Below are 12774 nucleotides of genomic sequence, written 5' to 3' on the forward strand. Positions count from 1 at the left end.
CCCCCCCCCAATTTTGCACACTTAACGTATATAACGAATACAAACACACTCTGAATTTACTATACACACACACACACACACACACTACACAAAAACACTCACTGCATACACTACATACACATATCTTGAAAAAAAAATTATTTAAAAACTGACATGTATATTTTGTGCATTTACCTTAATAAAAAAAATAAAAAAAAAGATTTGCTAAATAAATAAAAACAAACATGTTCAGTAACAGTAGATTTGATTAGAAATAGTAAAAAAAAAAAAAATGGTAAATGTACAGAATATCGGTAAATTGTCTGCTATCAGCCTGAAAATTAACAGATTATTGGCTCTAAAAAATAAATAAATCAATATCGGTCGATCCCTATTGGCAACATTCTAATACATTATTTTTTTTTTGGAAATCCATTGAGTGCCCTCATCTTTATTGCATTCTATATACTCAGCGCAGAGTTTTTTCATTTATTTTGAGGATTGAGTGCCAGACTTACTGAGAGAGAAATTATATACAATATACACACACATACACACTAGGGATCGACCAATATTCTGTATTTTCAGCAATATCGGTATTGGCCAATAAAGATACCGATATTGCAGACCAGGGCTGATATAAATAAATGATAGACATATACATACATACACACACACACACACACACACTTTCCATCCAAGAAAAAACAAGGTCCAGGGAAATTGACGTTTCAGTCTCCTGTTGGGACTTTCATTAGGAGAGAGAATAATTTTGGTATTGTACAGATTTGCGTCCTATAATTTGGAAGTATTAAACCACTAAAAAAAACTTCTGGATATACTTTTGATGTATGTATGTATGTATGTATTATATCCAGAAGTTTTTTAGTGGTGTAATACTTCCAAATTATAGGACGCAATTGTGTACAATATCAATCTAGTGAGGGATTGAGATGCAAAAATGGTAGACATTTAAAAGCATAGTTTTAACTTGATACAAGTATCTTTTTGACCAAATAATTCAAATGGCATTGCTGTCATTTAAGCATCATAAGCTCTTAACTTACTTGTGATTAAGTCACGTGAAATACTAATCTGGGCCTGTGATAGCAATGCAAGTGATCATGTGTGTACAGCGCTACAGAATCTGTTGGCGCTTTATAAATATTAATGATGTTTAAAAAAAAAAACATATATATATATATATATATATATATATATATATATATATATATAAAATAAAAATAAATAAATATAAACACACCACAACCCATCATTATCACCACAGATGAAATTAGAACAATAGAGCATTATTTGTTTGACCTCAAATGTATCAACCTCCTAGGAGAGCCCAACATTCCATTTTAGATACAATTTAGCAATTCAACAATGTACAGCATATACAGAACAACTCTGACCTACCCTGTCCTATTAATCTGATATTTCCTCTCTTCATCAAATATTAGTTTTGAGGTGATATTTTTCCTTCCAATACTGGAAAAAGGCATACATGGCAAAACGCTGCGAACCTCTAATCAAATGCTGCTATCAGGAAGAAGCGCCTAAAGTGGCTCAGAAAGACAGCCACTAGAGGTATTTGTTCTGGGTGACGTTAGTGGCCCAACAAGTCAATTCATAGTCTAAATCATAGCTACCGGTTTCAGGTTAGAGTCAGTGGTAGGTAAATTAAAGTAGTTCTACTTCTTGGTAAGAGATCTACCAGTCGCTGAATCAGATATCATTACCAATAACCAATAGTCATTCAGTAATGATGGCTATATCTACTGTGATATACCCAAAACTAAAATTGGGTAAATTAATGTATAACTAAACTAATTTGAAGTTAACTTGTTATACAGAAAATGTTTCCCAAGCCAGACAGTGCTTGAGATTTCCTTCCAGAAGAAAGCTGAGAGACACTTTAAAAATCACATTACATAGGAAAAAGAATATTTTTAGTGAATAAACACTACTTTATCAAATACACAATATCAGATTAGGCATTCAGCTTATTAATTATGAGACCATAATATGAAACATACTTTATATGTGACATTATTGCAAGAGCTAGTAATTGTTTATTGGGAGCAATTCTGAACAAAGTTGTGAAAGTAGAACAATTACCAGAAATGTTCTTTTGGCTTCAATTGTGAATGCTTTTCAATAGTTCTTCATACATAGGTCCTTGATTACAATACAGACACTCCTCACTTACCGACCGGGCTTCGTTCCTACGATCCAGTCGTAAAAAAAAAAATTGGTCGGTAAGTGAGGATGCGCTACAGAGCAAATCGATTCCCTGCTCTGGCGCGCTTGCCTATGTTCGGGGAAATTTACCCGAATGTAGACATACGCAAGCTGTTACTTACCTTTCCAGCAGCTCCTTCAGCTCCCTGTGTAAATCTTGCGAGTCCCACGTCCGCAGAGCGTTGCCACGGGTTACCATGGCAACGCTCTGCACGGCACGCAGACCGCGAGATTTACAGAGGGGAGCTGGAGGAGCTAAGTAACAGCTTGCTGCTGGGTCCTCCCACTGCTCAGTACATGCCACTGGACCACCAGGGAATGCCATAGCCCCCTACCTGGCCAAGTAAGAAGCAGGGAGGGGGGGGGACAAAAAAATAAATAAAACATAAATATTAAAATTAAAAATGCCTCCCCTCCTGCCCATTTTACACAAATTACATCCCTTCACAAACACTACACAAACACACACACACTGCATTCATTATATAAACAGACTACACAAACACACTGCATTCACTAATATATATATATACACACACACACACACTGCATTCAAGAATATATATATATATATATTACACACACACACACTGCATCCACTACATGTGGCATGTATATTTTATGCATTTACCTTTAGAAATATATATTTTTTTCAAAATGGTAAATGTACAGAATATCGGCAAGTTATCGGCCTGAAAGTTCACAGATTATCGGTATCTGCTCTAAAAAAACAATATCGGTCGATCCATAGTATACACAGAGGTAAATTCACAAAATTCCAAGTATTTCAAAGTCCAGTGATGGCAAACCTTTTTGAGTGGGTGTGCTGAAACTGCAATTAAAAGGGACACTATTGGTAACCAGACGACTTCATCTCAATTAAGTGGTCTGGGTGCCATGTCAATCTTGCTTTAACCCTCTAGCACTTGGTCCGATGGAGGGGATAATACTCTAGTGGTCTTGAGGTGGAGAGCATGCTATGTATTTCCACCGTGGTGCAGATCATATAATTTGCTCCTTTAATCTAGTACTCTGTATTGAAGTTAGAGCACAGGCTAGGAATACCACACGGTGTGCAGGAGCCGCAAAGGAGCAATTAATATGGTCTGCACAAGGTGGAGCTGCAGACCATGAGCATCACCACATGATTATCTGCCTTCTAGTAGCACCGGTCCCGACATGGCAAACCTTTGGTTCATTTGCCAGGAGAGATCTCTGCGCCCTCATCATGGTATGCTTACCACTGGTGATCTAGTACCTCAAGTACGCTTAAAGGAACACTATAGTGTCAGGAATACAAATGTGTATTTCTGACACTATAGATCTATAAATGGCTTCCCATTTTAATTTAACTCAACTTTTTCAAGCACTGTGCGGGTCCAGTCGCAGCTTGCCCTTCCCATGCGGAGATCAAACTTGGGAATCCCACTGAAAAGCATTCTGGTGACTATAGTGTCCATTTAACTGTTGATGAGAGAGTTAGAGTGCAGTAAAATCACCATGAAAACAACTTTATGACTGATGGCCTAACTTCAACTAAATTTGCTCAAGTTGGGGTGACTTGAGGGTGCTGCCAATGTACTTTGAATTGGATTTGGCTGGGCCCCTGATGCCATGTTTAATCTGAGGATTTTTTTTCATGAAATATCTGCATTTCAACCCATGCTCAATTACAACTCAAGTCAATTTGGCACCATAATTTGTCTACTATACAAAGTGTCAAAATACTGACATCACAGAGGCAAATCAAACATAAATTAAAATCCCTTTAATTGTATAACTCTATAGTAATATTTGTAGCACACCAACTAAACCTGGTTAAAGCAAGATAAAGACAAAAAATTCTCAAAAGCATTACTTGTCAGCAGTAATAAAAGTCTTCAATACAAAAACTGCAAGAATTACTACTGCAGGAACTGGAGCGTTTTATTTAGAACTCTAATAATTTTACTCTGAACAGCTACAAAATGTAAAATAAATAAGTCACTACAGGCTCAATACATCTGCATAGCCTTTAATATAGGTGTTTATATACTGCAATAAAGTACAAAAGTTAGGATAAAATAGCGGATTTGCACACAAAACAAAAACCTCAAGGACTATCTTCCCTCACTCATCTACAGTCAAAGCTTGGCTATTTTAGATCAAGATCACCACCAAGCACACAGTAGAGAGGGTAAGCAGCACACAATGATCTTAGACATCTATGTTTCAGAAATTGAGGTATACCCTATAAATGCATCATAACTAATTAGACACCAGGACCTCACAACACTTAAGTTCCTATGATCCCATAGTTTTAGCCCAACAACTGAATTGATCATGAATTCATCTGATGCATTGCCAAGGTGAGTGTTAAAAAATGTTGTATATTTAATGTAAGGCAAAACTATTTATAGGGAAGGCAAATCCAACTGTTGGAAAACGAGAAGAAGAAAAAATTCAAACTAAAAACTATTTAGGTCATCTTCAAAAAAAGTATTATACACGTTGCATAGTTGTGAAAAAAAAATAATCTAATGTTCTCACTGACCATCAGCAAGGGGGGGGAGGGGGGAGTATACACTACAAATGGAAATTCACTGATCATAACAAAATGCTTTAACCCCTTTTACATCAAAGTAGTACTTTTAAGAATACAATGGCACATAAACCATTAGCATGTTATTTATTCAGTATAGGAGGAAGAGCTTTCCCATTAATTATATGTGGCTCATGGCAGAGGAATGGTTAGCATAGGTAGGTGGGACATAATAAAGTAAGAGGCTGTTTAGGGCTGGGTCTTGCAGGAAGTACGTCTCCCACTCTGCCTTGCAGAGTCAGCTGGCAGGGAACATCCTCTGTGACTATTTGTGCAGAAGCCACCTAGCTGCACTATAAGCACATTAACCCTTCTGACAGACGTCACTGGCTTCGGCCATTTTGTGAATATCCGGCAGAGCCAAACAACCTTTAACCCTTTCACTGCCAGAAGATGACAAAACCAGTTTCAGTACCTTTAGCGATTAAATTCTTAAGCATCCTTGTCAATCATTAAATTAGGTTTTAGGGGGGACACTAACATACTACACTTCGATAGGATTATTCGCTTAACTGTGAATTGTTTAGAATGCAAATATAATTTCAAATTTGAAGGCAAAAACAGTCGGACAACATGGTTAAGTTATACAGTGTTATTTACTAAAGAGAATTTTAAGTAAATTTAAAATTTAAGGTCAAATTAGCTGAACAGGAAAAAAAATTCGTAGTCAGCTATGCTTTCAGCTCGGCTACTCTGGCCTTAAATTTGACATTAGAGATTGTCCTATATAAATTTTTTACAGAGCCGATACAGATTATTGGTCACCTTTAAACTAAATGCTGATAAACAGTGGCAATATTCTGTATATTCAAAAAAAAAATTCGACACAAATCTAGCATTATCTAAACATGTTGACAGCAATCACACTCCTATCACTCTCAGCCAGCCAGGTCATTGCAGTAGATTATTCACCCATCTCCAGAGCTCCACATGGAGAGGAGTGATGTGAGGTCAAGACGTGGCGCCTCATTGGCTGGAGTTTTTGGATACGCAAGACCACGTAAAGTGCCTGGGAGAGGTGAGTACGGTAAGTTATCAGAAATATCAGTAAATTACAAGACCGATTATGGCAAATATGCTCAATATCGGCTCCCTAGACAAATGGTCTAACCCCATTTGAAATTATCTTAGAAATTCTCACTTTAGTAAATAACCCTGAGAGAACTTTCCGAATTTGTCTATTTCAGCCTAAAATTTTAAACTCTCTTTAAATTCCTGACAATTCAAACTTTAGTGAAAAGTCTTGATGTATTCCTACCTTTTAAGTGGTCAATTGTTACAGCATCACTGCCTAAATAGTTCATGTCTACTAATTTTCACACTTTACGAATATAAGACTGAGATGCTTGTTTACTGCTCTACTAAAATGATTTACTTTAGAATAATGGTAATGTGTTAAAATTAACCTCGAGAAGATGTTATACACCCCTCCTAGAACTTCATACATACAGGCTAAAGTGATAATTTATAGCGAATTTAAAATGTAAGGCTGAAGTTGCCAAACGGAAGGTAAAGCTGACCTAAAGAATGTTTCCTATTTGGCTATTTTGACCTTAAATTGAACTTCACTTTTAATTCTCCCTTTCTTGAATAACCCGGATAGATCAGAAAATAAATTTTTTTCTTGGCCTACAGTCCGGGTTATTCACTAAACACAAAACTGATCTGAATTAAAATCCATATGCCACGTTTCAAGGAACACTTTGGGCAGTATAATCACTTTATATCTAATAAAATCGACATTTCTCTGCTCTATGAAACTATTTACTCACAGTTTAATAGTGAACTAGGGTCCCCAGCCTCCCGTTGCACCCCCTCACCACTTCTGCTCTAGCCAAGTCTTTTTTGATAGCCAGAGCGGAGATGGGAGGTTAGTGATTGGTTGAGAATGTTGCAAGACCTTTTTCAGCCTATCACTGTTGCCCATTGCTCGAAAAGACTGGAATGGCCTTATGAGCATTGGTTAGCAGTGGAAGGCTCAGAGAGCTCATGTGACATACACAGCCTTTCACTACCTCCAATGACTACTCTAGTTAATAAAGAAGTGTTGCCAGGGCGGACATGGCGAAATGGCACCATGGGCGGCTGGAGACAGTACTTCAACGTTAAACATCAGCCAGCATAACCCTTTCAAAGAGATGAAGTGGTTATGAATCAAGGTGTAAGGTGCCAAAGTTAAGGCTAAAACAGCTGATCTGAAAAGAAATCCAATGTATCGCTTTAAAACTCTGTGCTACCTCTATCCCTCTAATAGTAAAAGGGAAACAATTGTTAACCTAACAAGTTAAAAGACGCAACATTGATGTAAAGGTTGGCAGTAATGGCACATATGACAAAACAAGTGCAAATGTGATGTTTAAGATCAATAATTTAAGTTGTGCCTTTTAACCAGTAGGACGGTGCTGATTAGCATACAGTGGTTTATAGATGTCCACTTTGAGCAATGCTTTACAAGATTCTAGACATAAGGCCAAAGCACAGAGTTGGGGACATACAATAAGAGCTACACAATTACATCAGGGGCTGCTGTGTTAGATTTAAACCCACATAAAGGGTGTGACACTGTTGAGACACAAATCATTTCAACTTTAAACCAACTCCACACCCAGAATGGGTCAGTGATTGCTGTATGGCCTGCTCAGCTCACAGACTCTAAAACAAGTTTATTATTAGATTGTGAGTTATTTAGGTTTAAGATGAAGGAAATAACAATTGGACTGATCAATAATGATGCTGTTCCAGAGATCCAAAACTGGATTCACTCTAGTGTATCCAAAAGACATAGCATATAGTGATGGATGGACGAACACTATACTGTAGGGACAGATAGGAATGTTTTCTATCTAGTCTGTGAAGGGTTGGTATTAATACATAATATGTCTGCATTAAATAAAAGGCAGCAAAGAATTAAGGTAATTCTCAAACTGAACTTTTTAGATGATATATTAGATATTTACAATTAGCAATAGATTCACAATTTAGGTCACCGACGTGAACCAAGCTCCATGGAAAAACGAGCACCATAAGATTACTAAATCCTAGGTTCTTCGGAAAAACCAAGCCACTATAATTTAACATTGTCACATTATAGTATTGCGTCATATTAAGGGGTTTATTCATCCAAAAGCGAGTAAATTGATATCCAAACAGCATATAGAACAAAATAATGTATTTCAAATAATAACAATACCTCCCCCCCCCCACACACACACACACACACACACACACAACTTAAACTCTTGTACACCAAACTTCCTGTACACCAAGATATGACTAAACACTGAAATAAAACTTTTCACTCTAAAGCCATAGCAAATGATTACCAAATATGAAATATTGAAATTCCATTTACTGGATTAAAACATTGGGTATAGTGTTGTGAATACACCTGTGGCCATTTGATTTAAGTTTTACAATTTGTTTACGTATCACACAGGTGCAATGTTGTAGGGACATCTTAGTGCATTAAAAGAAAAAAAAATATGGACTTTGTGAGTCCAATGATAATGTCAGGCCTTTCAATAGCAATCTCTTTGTCCTCAAGTAGTTAAAACATGACATGGTGGGTATTATCTGTCCACCTAGTTGTGTGGTCTGTCCCACAGCTAATAAGCAGTAACAATTTATTTAAAAAAAAAAAAAAAAAAAGTTAGAAGCAGGGGATAAGTTTTGCCCCAAGAAGTTTGCTGGCTGTTTCATGTAAAGGAAGTCAGGATGGAGAGTTTCATTTTCCAATCCAAACACCACAAGAGAGCTGGCTGGGTAATTCCCCTGCTCCCCCACCTCCATTATAGCCCTATGTCCCGGGGAGGAGGAGGGGGGGGGGGGGTCACAGCTAACAATAATGGAGTAGATGGTCAGCATCGTGTACACAGCACAATACACACCAGGACAGTCACATGTACCATCACACAATATACACAATGACAGGGATAGCCGGCCGGGGGCTCTCCAGTTGTTGTGGACTACATTTCCCACGATGCTAAAGGGCAGCTAGAAATATACTCTCGGAGACTGGGAAACGTAAAGCCTCCGGTATACACAGACACACGTGCTCAGCCCCATGCGGGTACACACACCGTGACACACACACACAGACACACAGCGATAGATACAGACAGACAGACAGAGCCCGGGCCCTGCGTGCTCACCTCCCCGGGAGAGATCGGCTCCTCCCCCGAGTCCAACCGTAAGGACTCCATGGTGTGTCCGTGGTAGGCCTCGGACAAGCCGACGCCCGGAGTGCCCGTGACGGTTGTAGACGAACTTCACGGAGAGCGGGAAGCAGCCTGCGGCAGAGCCGAGATTACCGCTTTAAAGCCGGCTTCGCGGTTGCTAGGCAGATTACAGCACCGGCAGCACGCTTCCGTGTAAGCGCTCCGTGATTGACAACTCGAAGGGTCAACCAGCGACCGAGCGCAGGGTGCCGGGGGGCGGGGTTACAAACTGTACTCATGAATGAACCAATAGAAAAAATTCAAAAGGGAGAAGCCGCTCGTCCAATCAGGACGCCGAGTGGGAGGGGCATTGGAGGGGCTCGAGGCGGTAGGCGGGGGGATGAAATGAACGAAGTCAATCACAGAGTAAAGGCGGGACTTTATTGTGGTGACATCAGGCAGAGGCGGTGATGGTGGAGGAAGAAGAGGGGGGGGTTCAGTTGATGCTTAAAGTGGCAACCAATGATTGTCCCATAATGCACTCTGAGGGTGGTATGACGTTTCAAGGGTGATGCTAATTTGGATAGAGTCCAACACTCAGACATTTTGATTGTGAAGACAAGGAGTTTAACTCTGTACATGCTGTAACAATGTAATGAGCTCAAACCAATAATTACAAAAAAAATTTACATTTTAATTACTGGTGCCTGCGCTATGATGTTAAGAGAGCACTTAATAACAATATAATTGTATTATATTTTCTACAATATCATTATATTAATTATATTTAGTCTAGGGATATTCACTAAAGTGAGAGTAAAGTGAATTTAGAACCTAACAACAAAATAGACAAACTGGAAAAATTCTCCAAATCACTTTTACCTCCAGTTTGTCTTTTTTTGGCCTTAAACTGAAACTAAATCAGAATTAACTCGGAATTCCTGACAATTCGCAATTAAATGAGTAATCCTGTACCCGTTGTCTGATTTGGAATTCCATGCTGAGGAAGAGTCATTTAGGAGAAGCGAAACGCGTCTAGTCATCCCTTGATTTTTTTTAATTTTTCTGTTCTCCCCTGTTATGTGCATTTTTTTTGGGTGCATGGACTTTTGGCTGGTGTTTTGCTTTTATTTTGACTTGAGAATAGCACCATTTTTAATAACTCTGGCCAAACAAGTCTAGACATTGCATCCAAGATGAGGATTGCCCTGCTTAAACAAGCTTAAGAGTTTAAAGGAAAGCGTTTTATATATTCATTCATTGTAAATTGTATGGTTCACTTACTTGTGCAATGCAGAAAAACTTCAGCCAAGACAGATTGATTGTAATCAATTTTCATTCCACATCCCTAACTTTCCTTTAAGAGCTGTCATAAGGTACCATTTGTATCCAAATAAACTTGTTTAACATTATTAAATGCTATTGCTCAGGGATGGATCAACTAAGTACTGAAGGTTTACTTTTTGAGTACCCAGAAGGGTTTTGATACTGGTAGTTAAATATTGTAGCAAGAGACATGTTATAGGGATGAATATTTAGGAGCAGAATTGTCTTGCCCTTCCAATAGGCAGGATAGTTTTGTTCGTTTTTTTTAATTTTTTTATAATGACAGTTATCATGGTTGTGATAATATTAATCCGGGAAAATAATGCCCCAGGCATCTGGGCCTTTTCTAGTGGATAAACTATCAACTTTAAAGGACCACTCTAGGCACCCAGACCACTTCAGCTTAATGAAGTGGTCTGGGTGCCTGGTCCAGCTAGGGTTAACCCATTTTTTTGTAAACATAGCAGTTTCAGAGAAACTGCTATGTTTATAAATGGGTTAAGCCTTTCCCCAAATCCTCTAGTGGCTGTCTCATTGACAGCCGCTAGTGGCGCTTGCGTGATTCTCACTGTGAAAATCACAGTGAGAGCACGCAAGCGTCCATAGGAAAGCATTGTAAATGCTTTCCTATGCGACCGGCTGAATGCGCGCGCATTCCCCTTTCCCCGAATGTGCCCTTTTCCCCTTTCCAGAGCCGGGCGAGAGGGGGACCCTGAGGGTGGGGGCACCCTCAGGGCACTATAGTGCCAGGAAAACGAGTATGTTTTCCTGGCACTATAGTGGTCCTTTAAGTCCACACAGTGAAACGGGTCAGGCACAAATCATGCTATTTAAGGTCTATGACATCGGCCACCACAAACAGTAGCCACTCTCTGTTTCGTGCTTTTGAGTCTAGTTATATGTTGATTTAAAGGGACACTATAGTCGCCAGAACAACTACAGCTTATTTAATTTGTTCTGGTGAGTAGAATCATTACCTTCAGGCTTTTTGCTGTAAACACTGTCTTTTCAGCGAAAATGCAGTGTTTACATTACAGCCTAGCGATAACTTCACTGACCACTCCTCAGATGGCTGTTAGAGATCCTTCCTGGGTCATGGCTGCCTAAAATGCATCCAGACATTCAGTATCTCCACCCTCTGCATGCAGACACTGAACTTTCCTCATAGAGATTCATTGATTCAATTCATCTCTATGAGGAGATGCTGATTGGGCAGGGCTATGTTTGAATCATGCTGGTTCTGCCCCTGATCTGCCTCTTTGTCAGTCTCAGCCAATCCTATGGGGAAGCACTGTCATTGGATCAGGCTACCACTTCTAAAGATGTCAGCAGACTGTTTGTTTTTCTGAGTCTAACAGCATGCAGAGTTACAGCTTCAGGCTTGAATACAGTAAGATTTTGGTATATTTATGGAGGCATGATGGGCCTAGGGGGGTTAGATGGTGGTTTTAACACTATAGGGGCAGGAATACATGTTTGTGTTCCTTACCGTATAGTGATCCTTTAAGGCTTCCTATCGATCTATATATGTGTGGCCTGGTTTAATTACTGAATCAGATTGGACTTCAAATACTTGTCAAGAGTTTGACCACTTACACTTTATTCCATTTAGACAGTCTGAAAAATAGACTTTTGGAAGTGGTGTGATCAGCCCACCATATGGAATGGTTGCCCACAGTATGATACCTTTAGGACATTTACTGCATCCTTGGTGCCAACCAAGGTTGTTTACTGCAGAGAAAGTTCAAGGTGAATTTCAACTGATAGCAGATTTCAGCTGGACCAAACATTATTGGATGGCGGAAATCCAGACCCAAATGCTCAAATCCAGGCCTGGATATTATAAAAATGCAAACTATTTGACCACTGGCAGCAAAAGCAGCCAGCGGGCAAATAGTTACATAACTATAGCAGTGTGAGCATGCTTTCTAAAAGTCCCGCTTTTGGTGGGACAATCCCTGATTTTGTGGTTACTCTACCGCCATCCCACTTTAGTTCTCTTGTGTCCCCAGATGCTGTCCTCGGGCAACACAGCACTCCTGCATCCTTAGACGCACTCGTGCCCTGCATTCGGCACTAGAACCAAGCAGGAAGGACTTCAGCAGCGCCAGGGCCGGACTGGGGATACAAAGCAGCCCTGGATGAAAAAATTTATGCCAGCCCCATAAGTCACTGCGCCATATATTGTCGCGTGTAACATGTAAGGCTATGTCTTGCCATGACAGATGATTGAGTAATATATATATATGCATGTCGCTACAGGCTTTTCAACGTAAACACTGACTTTTCAGAGAAAAGGCAGTGTTTACATTGCTTCAAAGTGACACTGCTAGTGACAGTCACTCAGATGGTCACTAGAGGTGCTTCCTGTGTCAGTGCACGTACATTCAGGGCCTCCACACTCTGTAGGTGCTGAACGTTCCCCGTAGAGATACATTGATTCAATGCATCTCTATGAGGAGAGGCTGATTGGTGTAACGTTTT

At 39.5% G+C, this 12774-nt stretch overlaps 1 protein-coding gene across 1 annotated transcript in view; it reads right to left on the bottom strand.

The window, feature by feature from the left end:
* GATAD2A (GATA zinc finger domain containing 2A) overlaps positions 1-9193 on the bottom strand; it is a 69792-nt gene extending 60599 nt beyond the window's left edge. Inside the window, exon 1 of the mRNA XM_063455358.1 lies at positions 8959-9193. Coding sequence (XP_063311428.1) covers positions 8959-9009 — 51 coding nt within the window. The 5' untranslated portion in view covers positions 9010-9193. The remainder of the gene's footprint in view (positions 1-8958) is intronic.
* Between the last annotated feature and the right edge of the window lie 3581 nt (positions 9194-12774).

The sequence above is a fragment of the Pelobates fuscus genome, chromosome 5 (genome assembly GCF_036172605.1).
Source record: "Pelobates fuscus isolate aPelFus1 chromosome 5, aPelFus1.pri, whole genome shotgun sequence".
In the NCBI taxonomy this organism is placed as follows: Eukaryota; Metazoa; Chordata; class Amphibia; order Anura; family Pelobatidae; genus Pelobates; species Pelobates fuscus.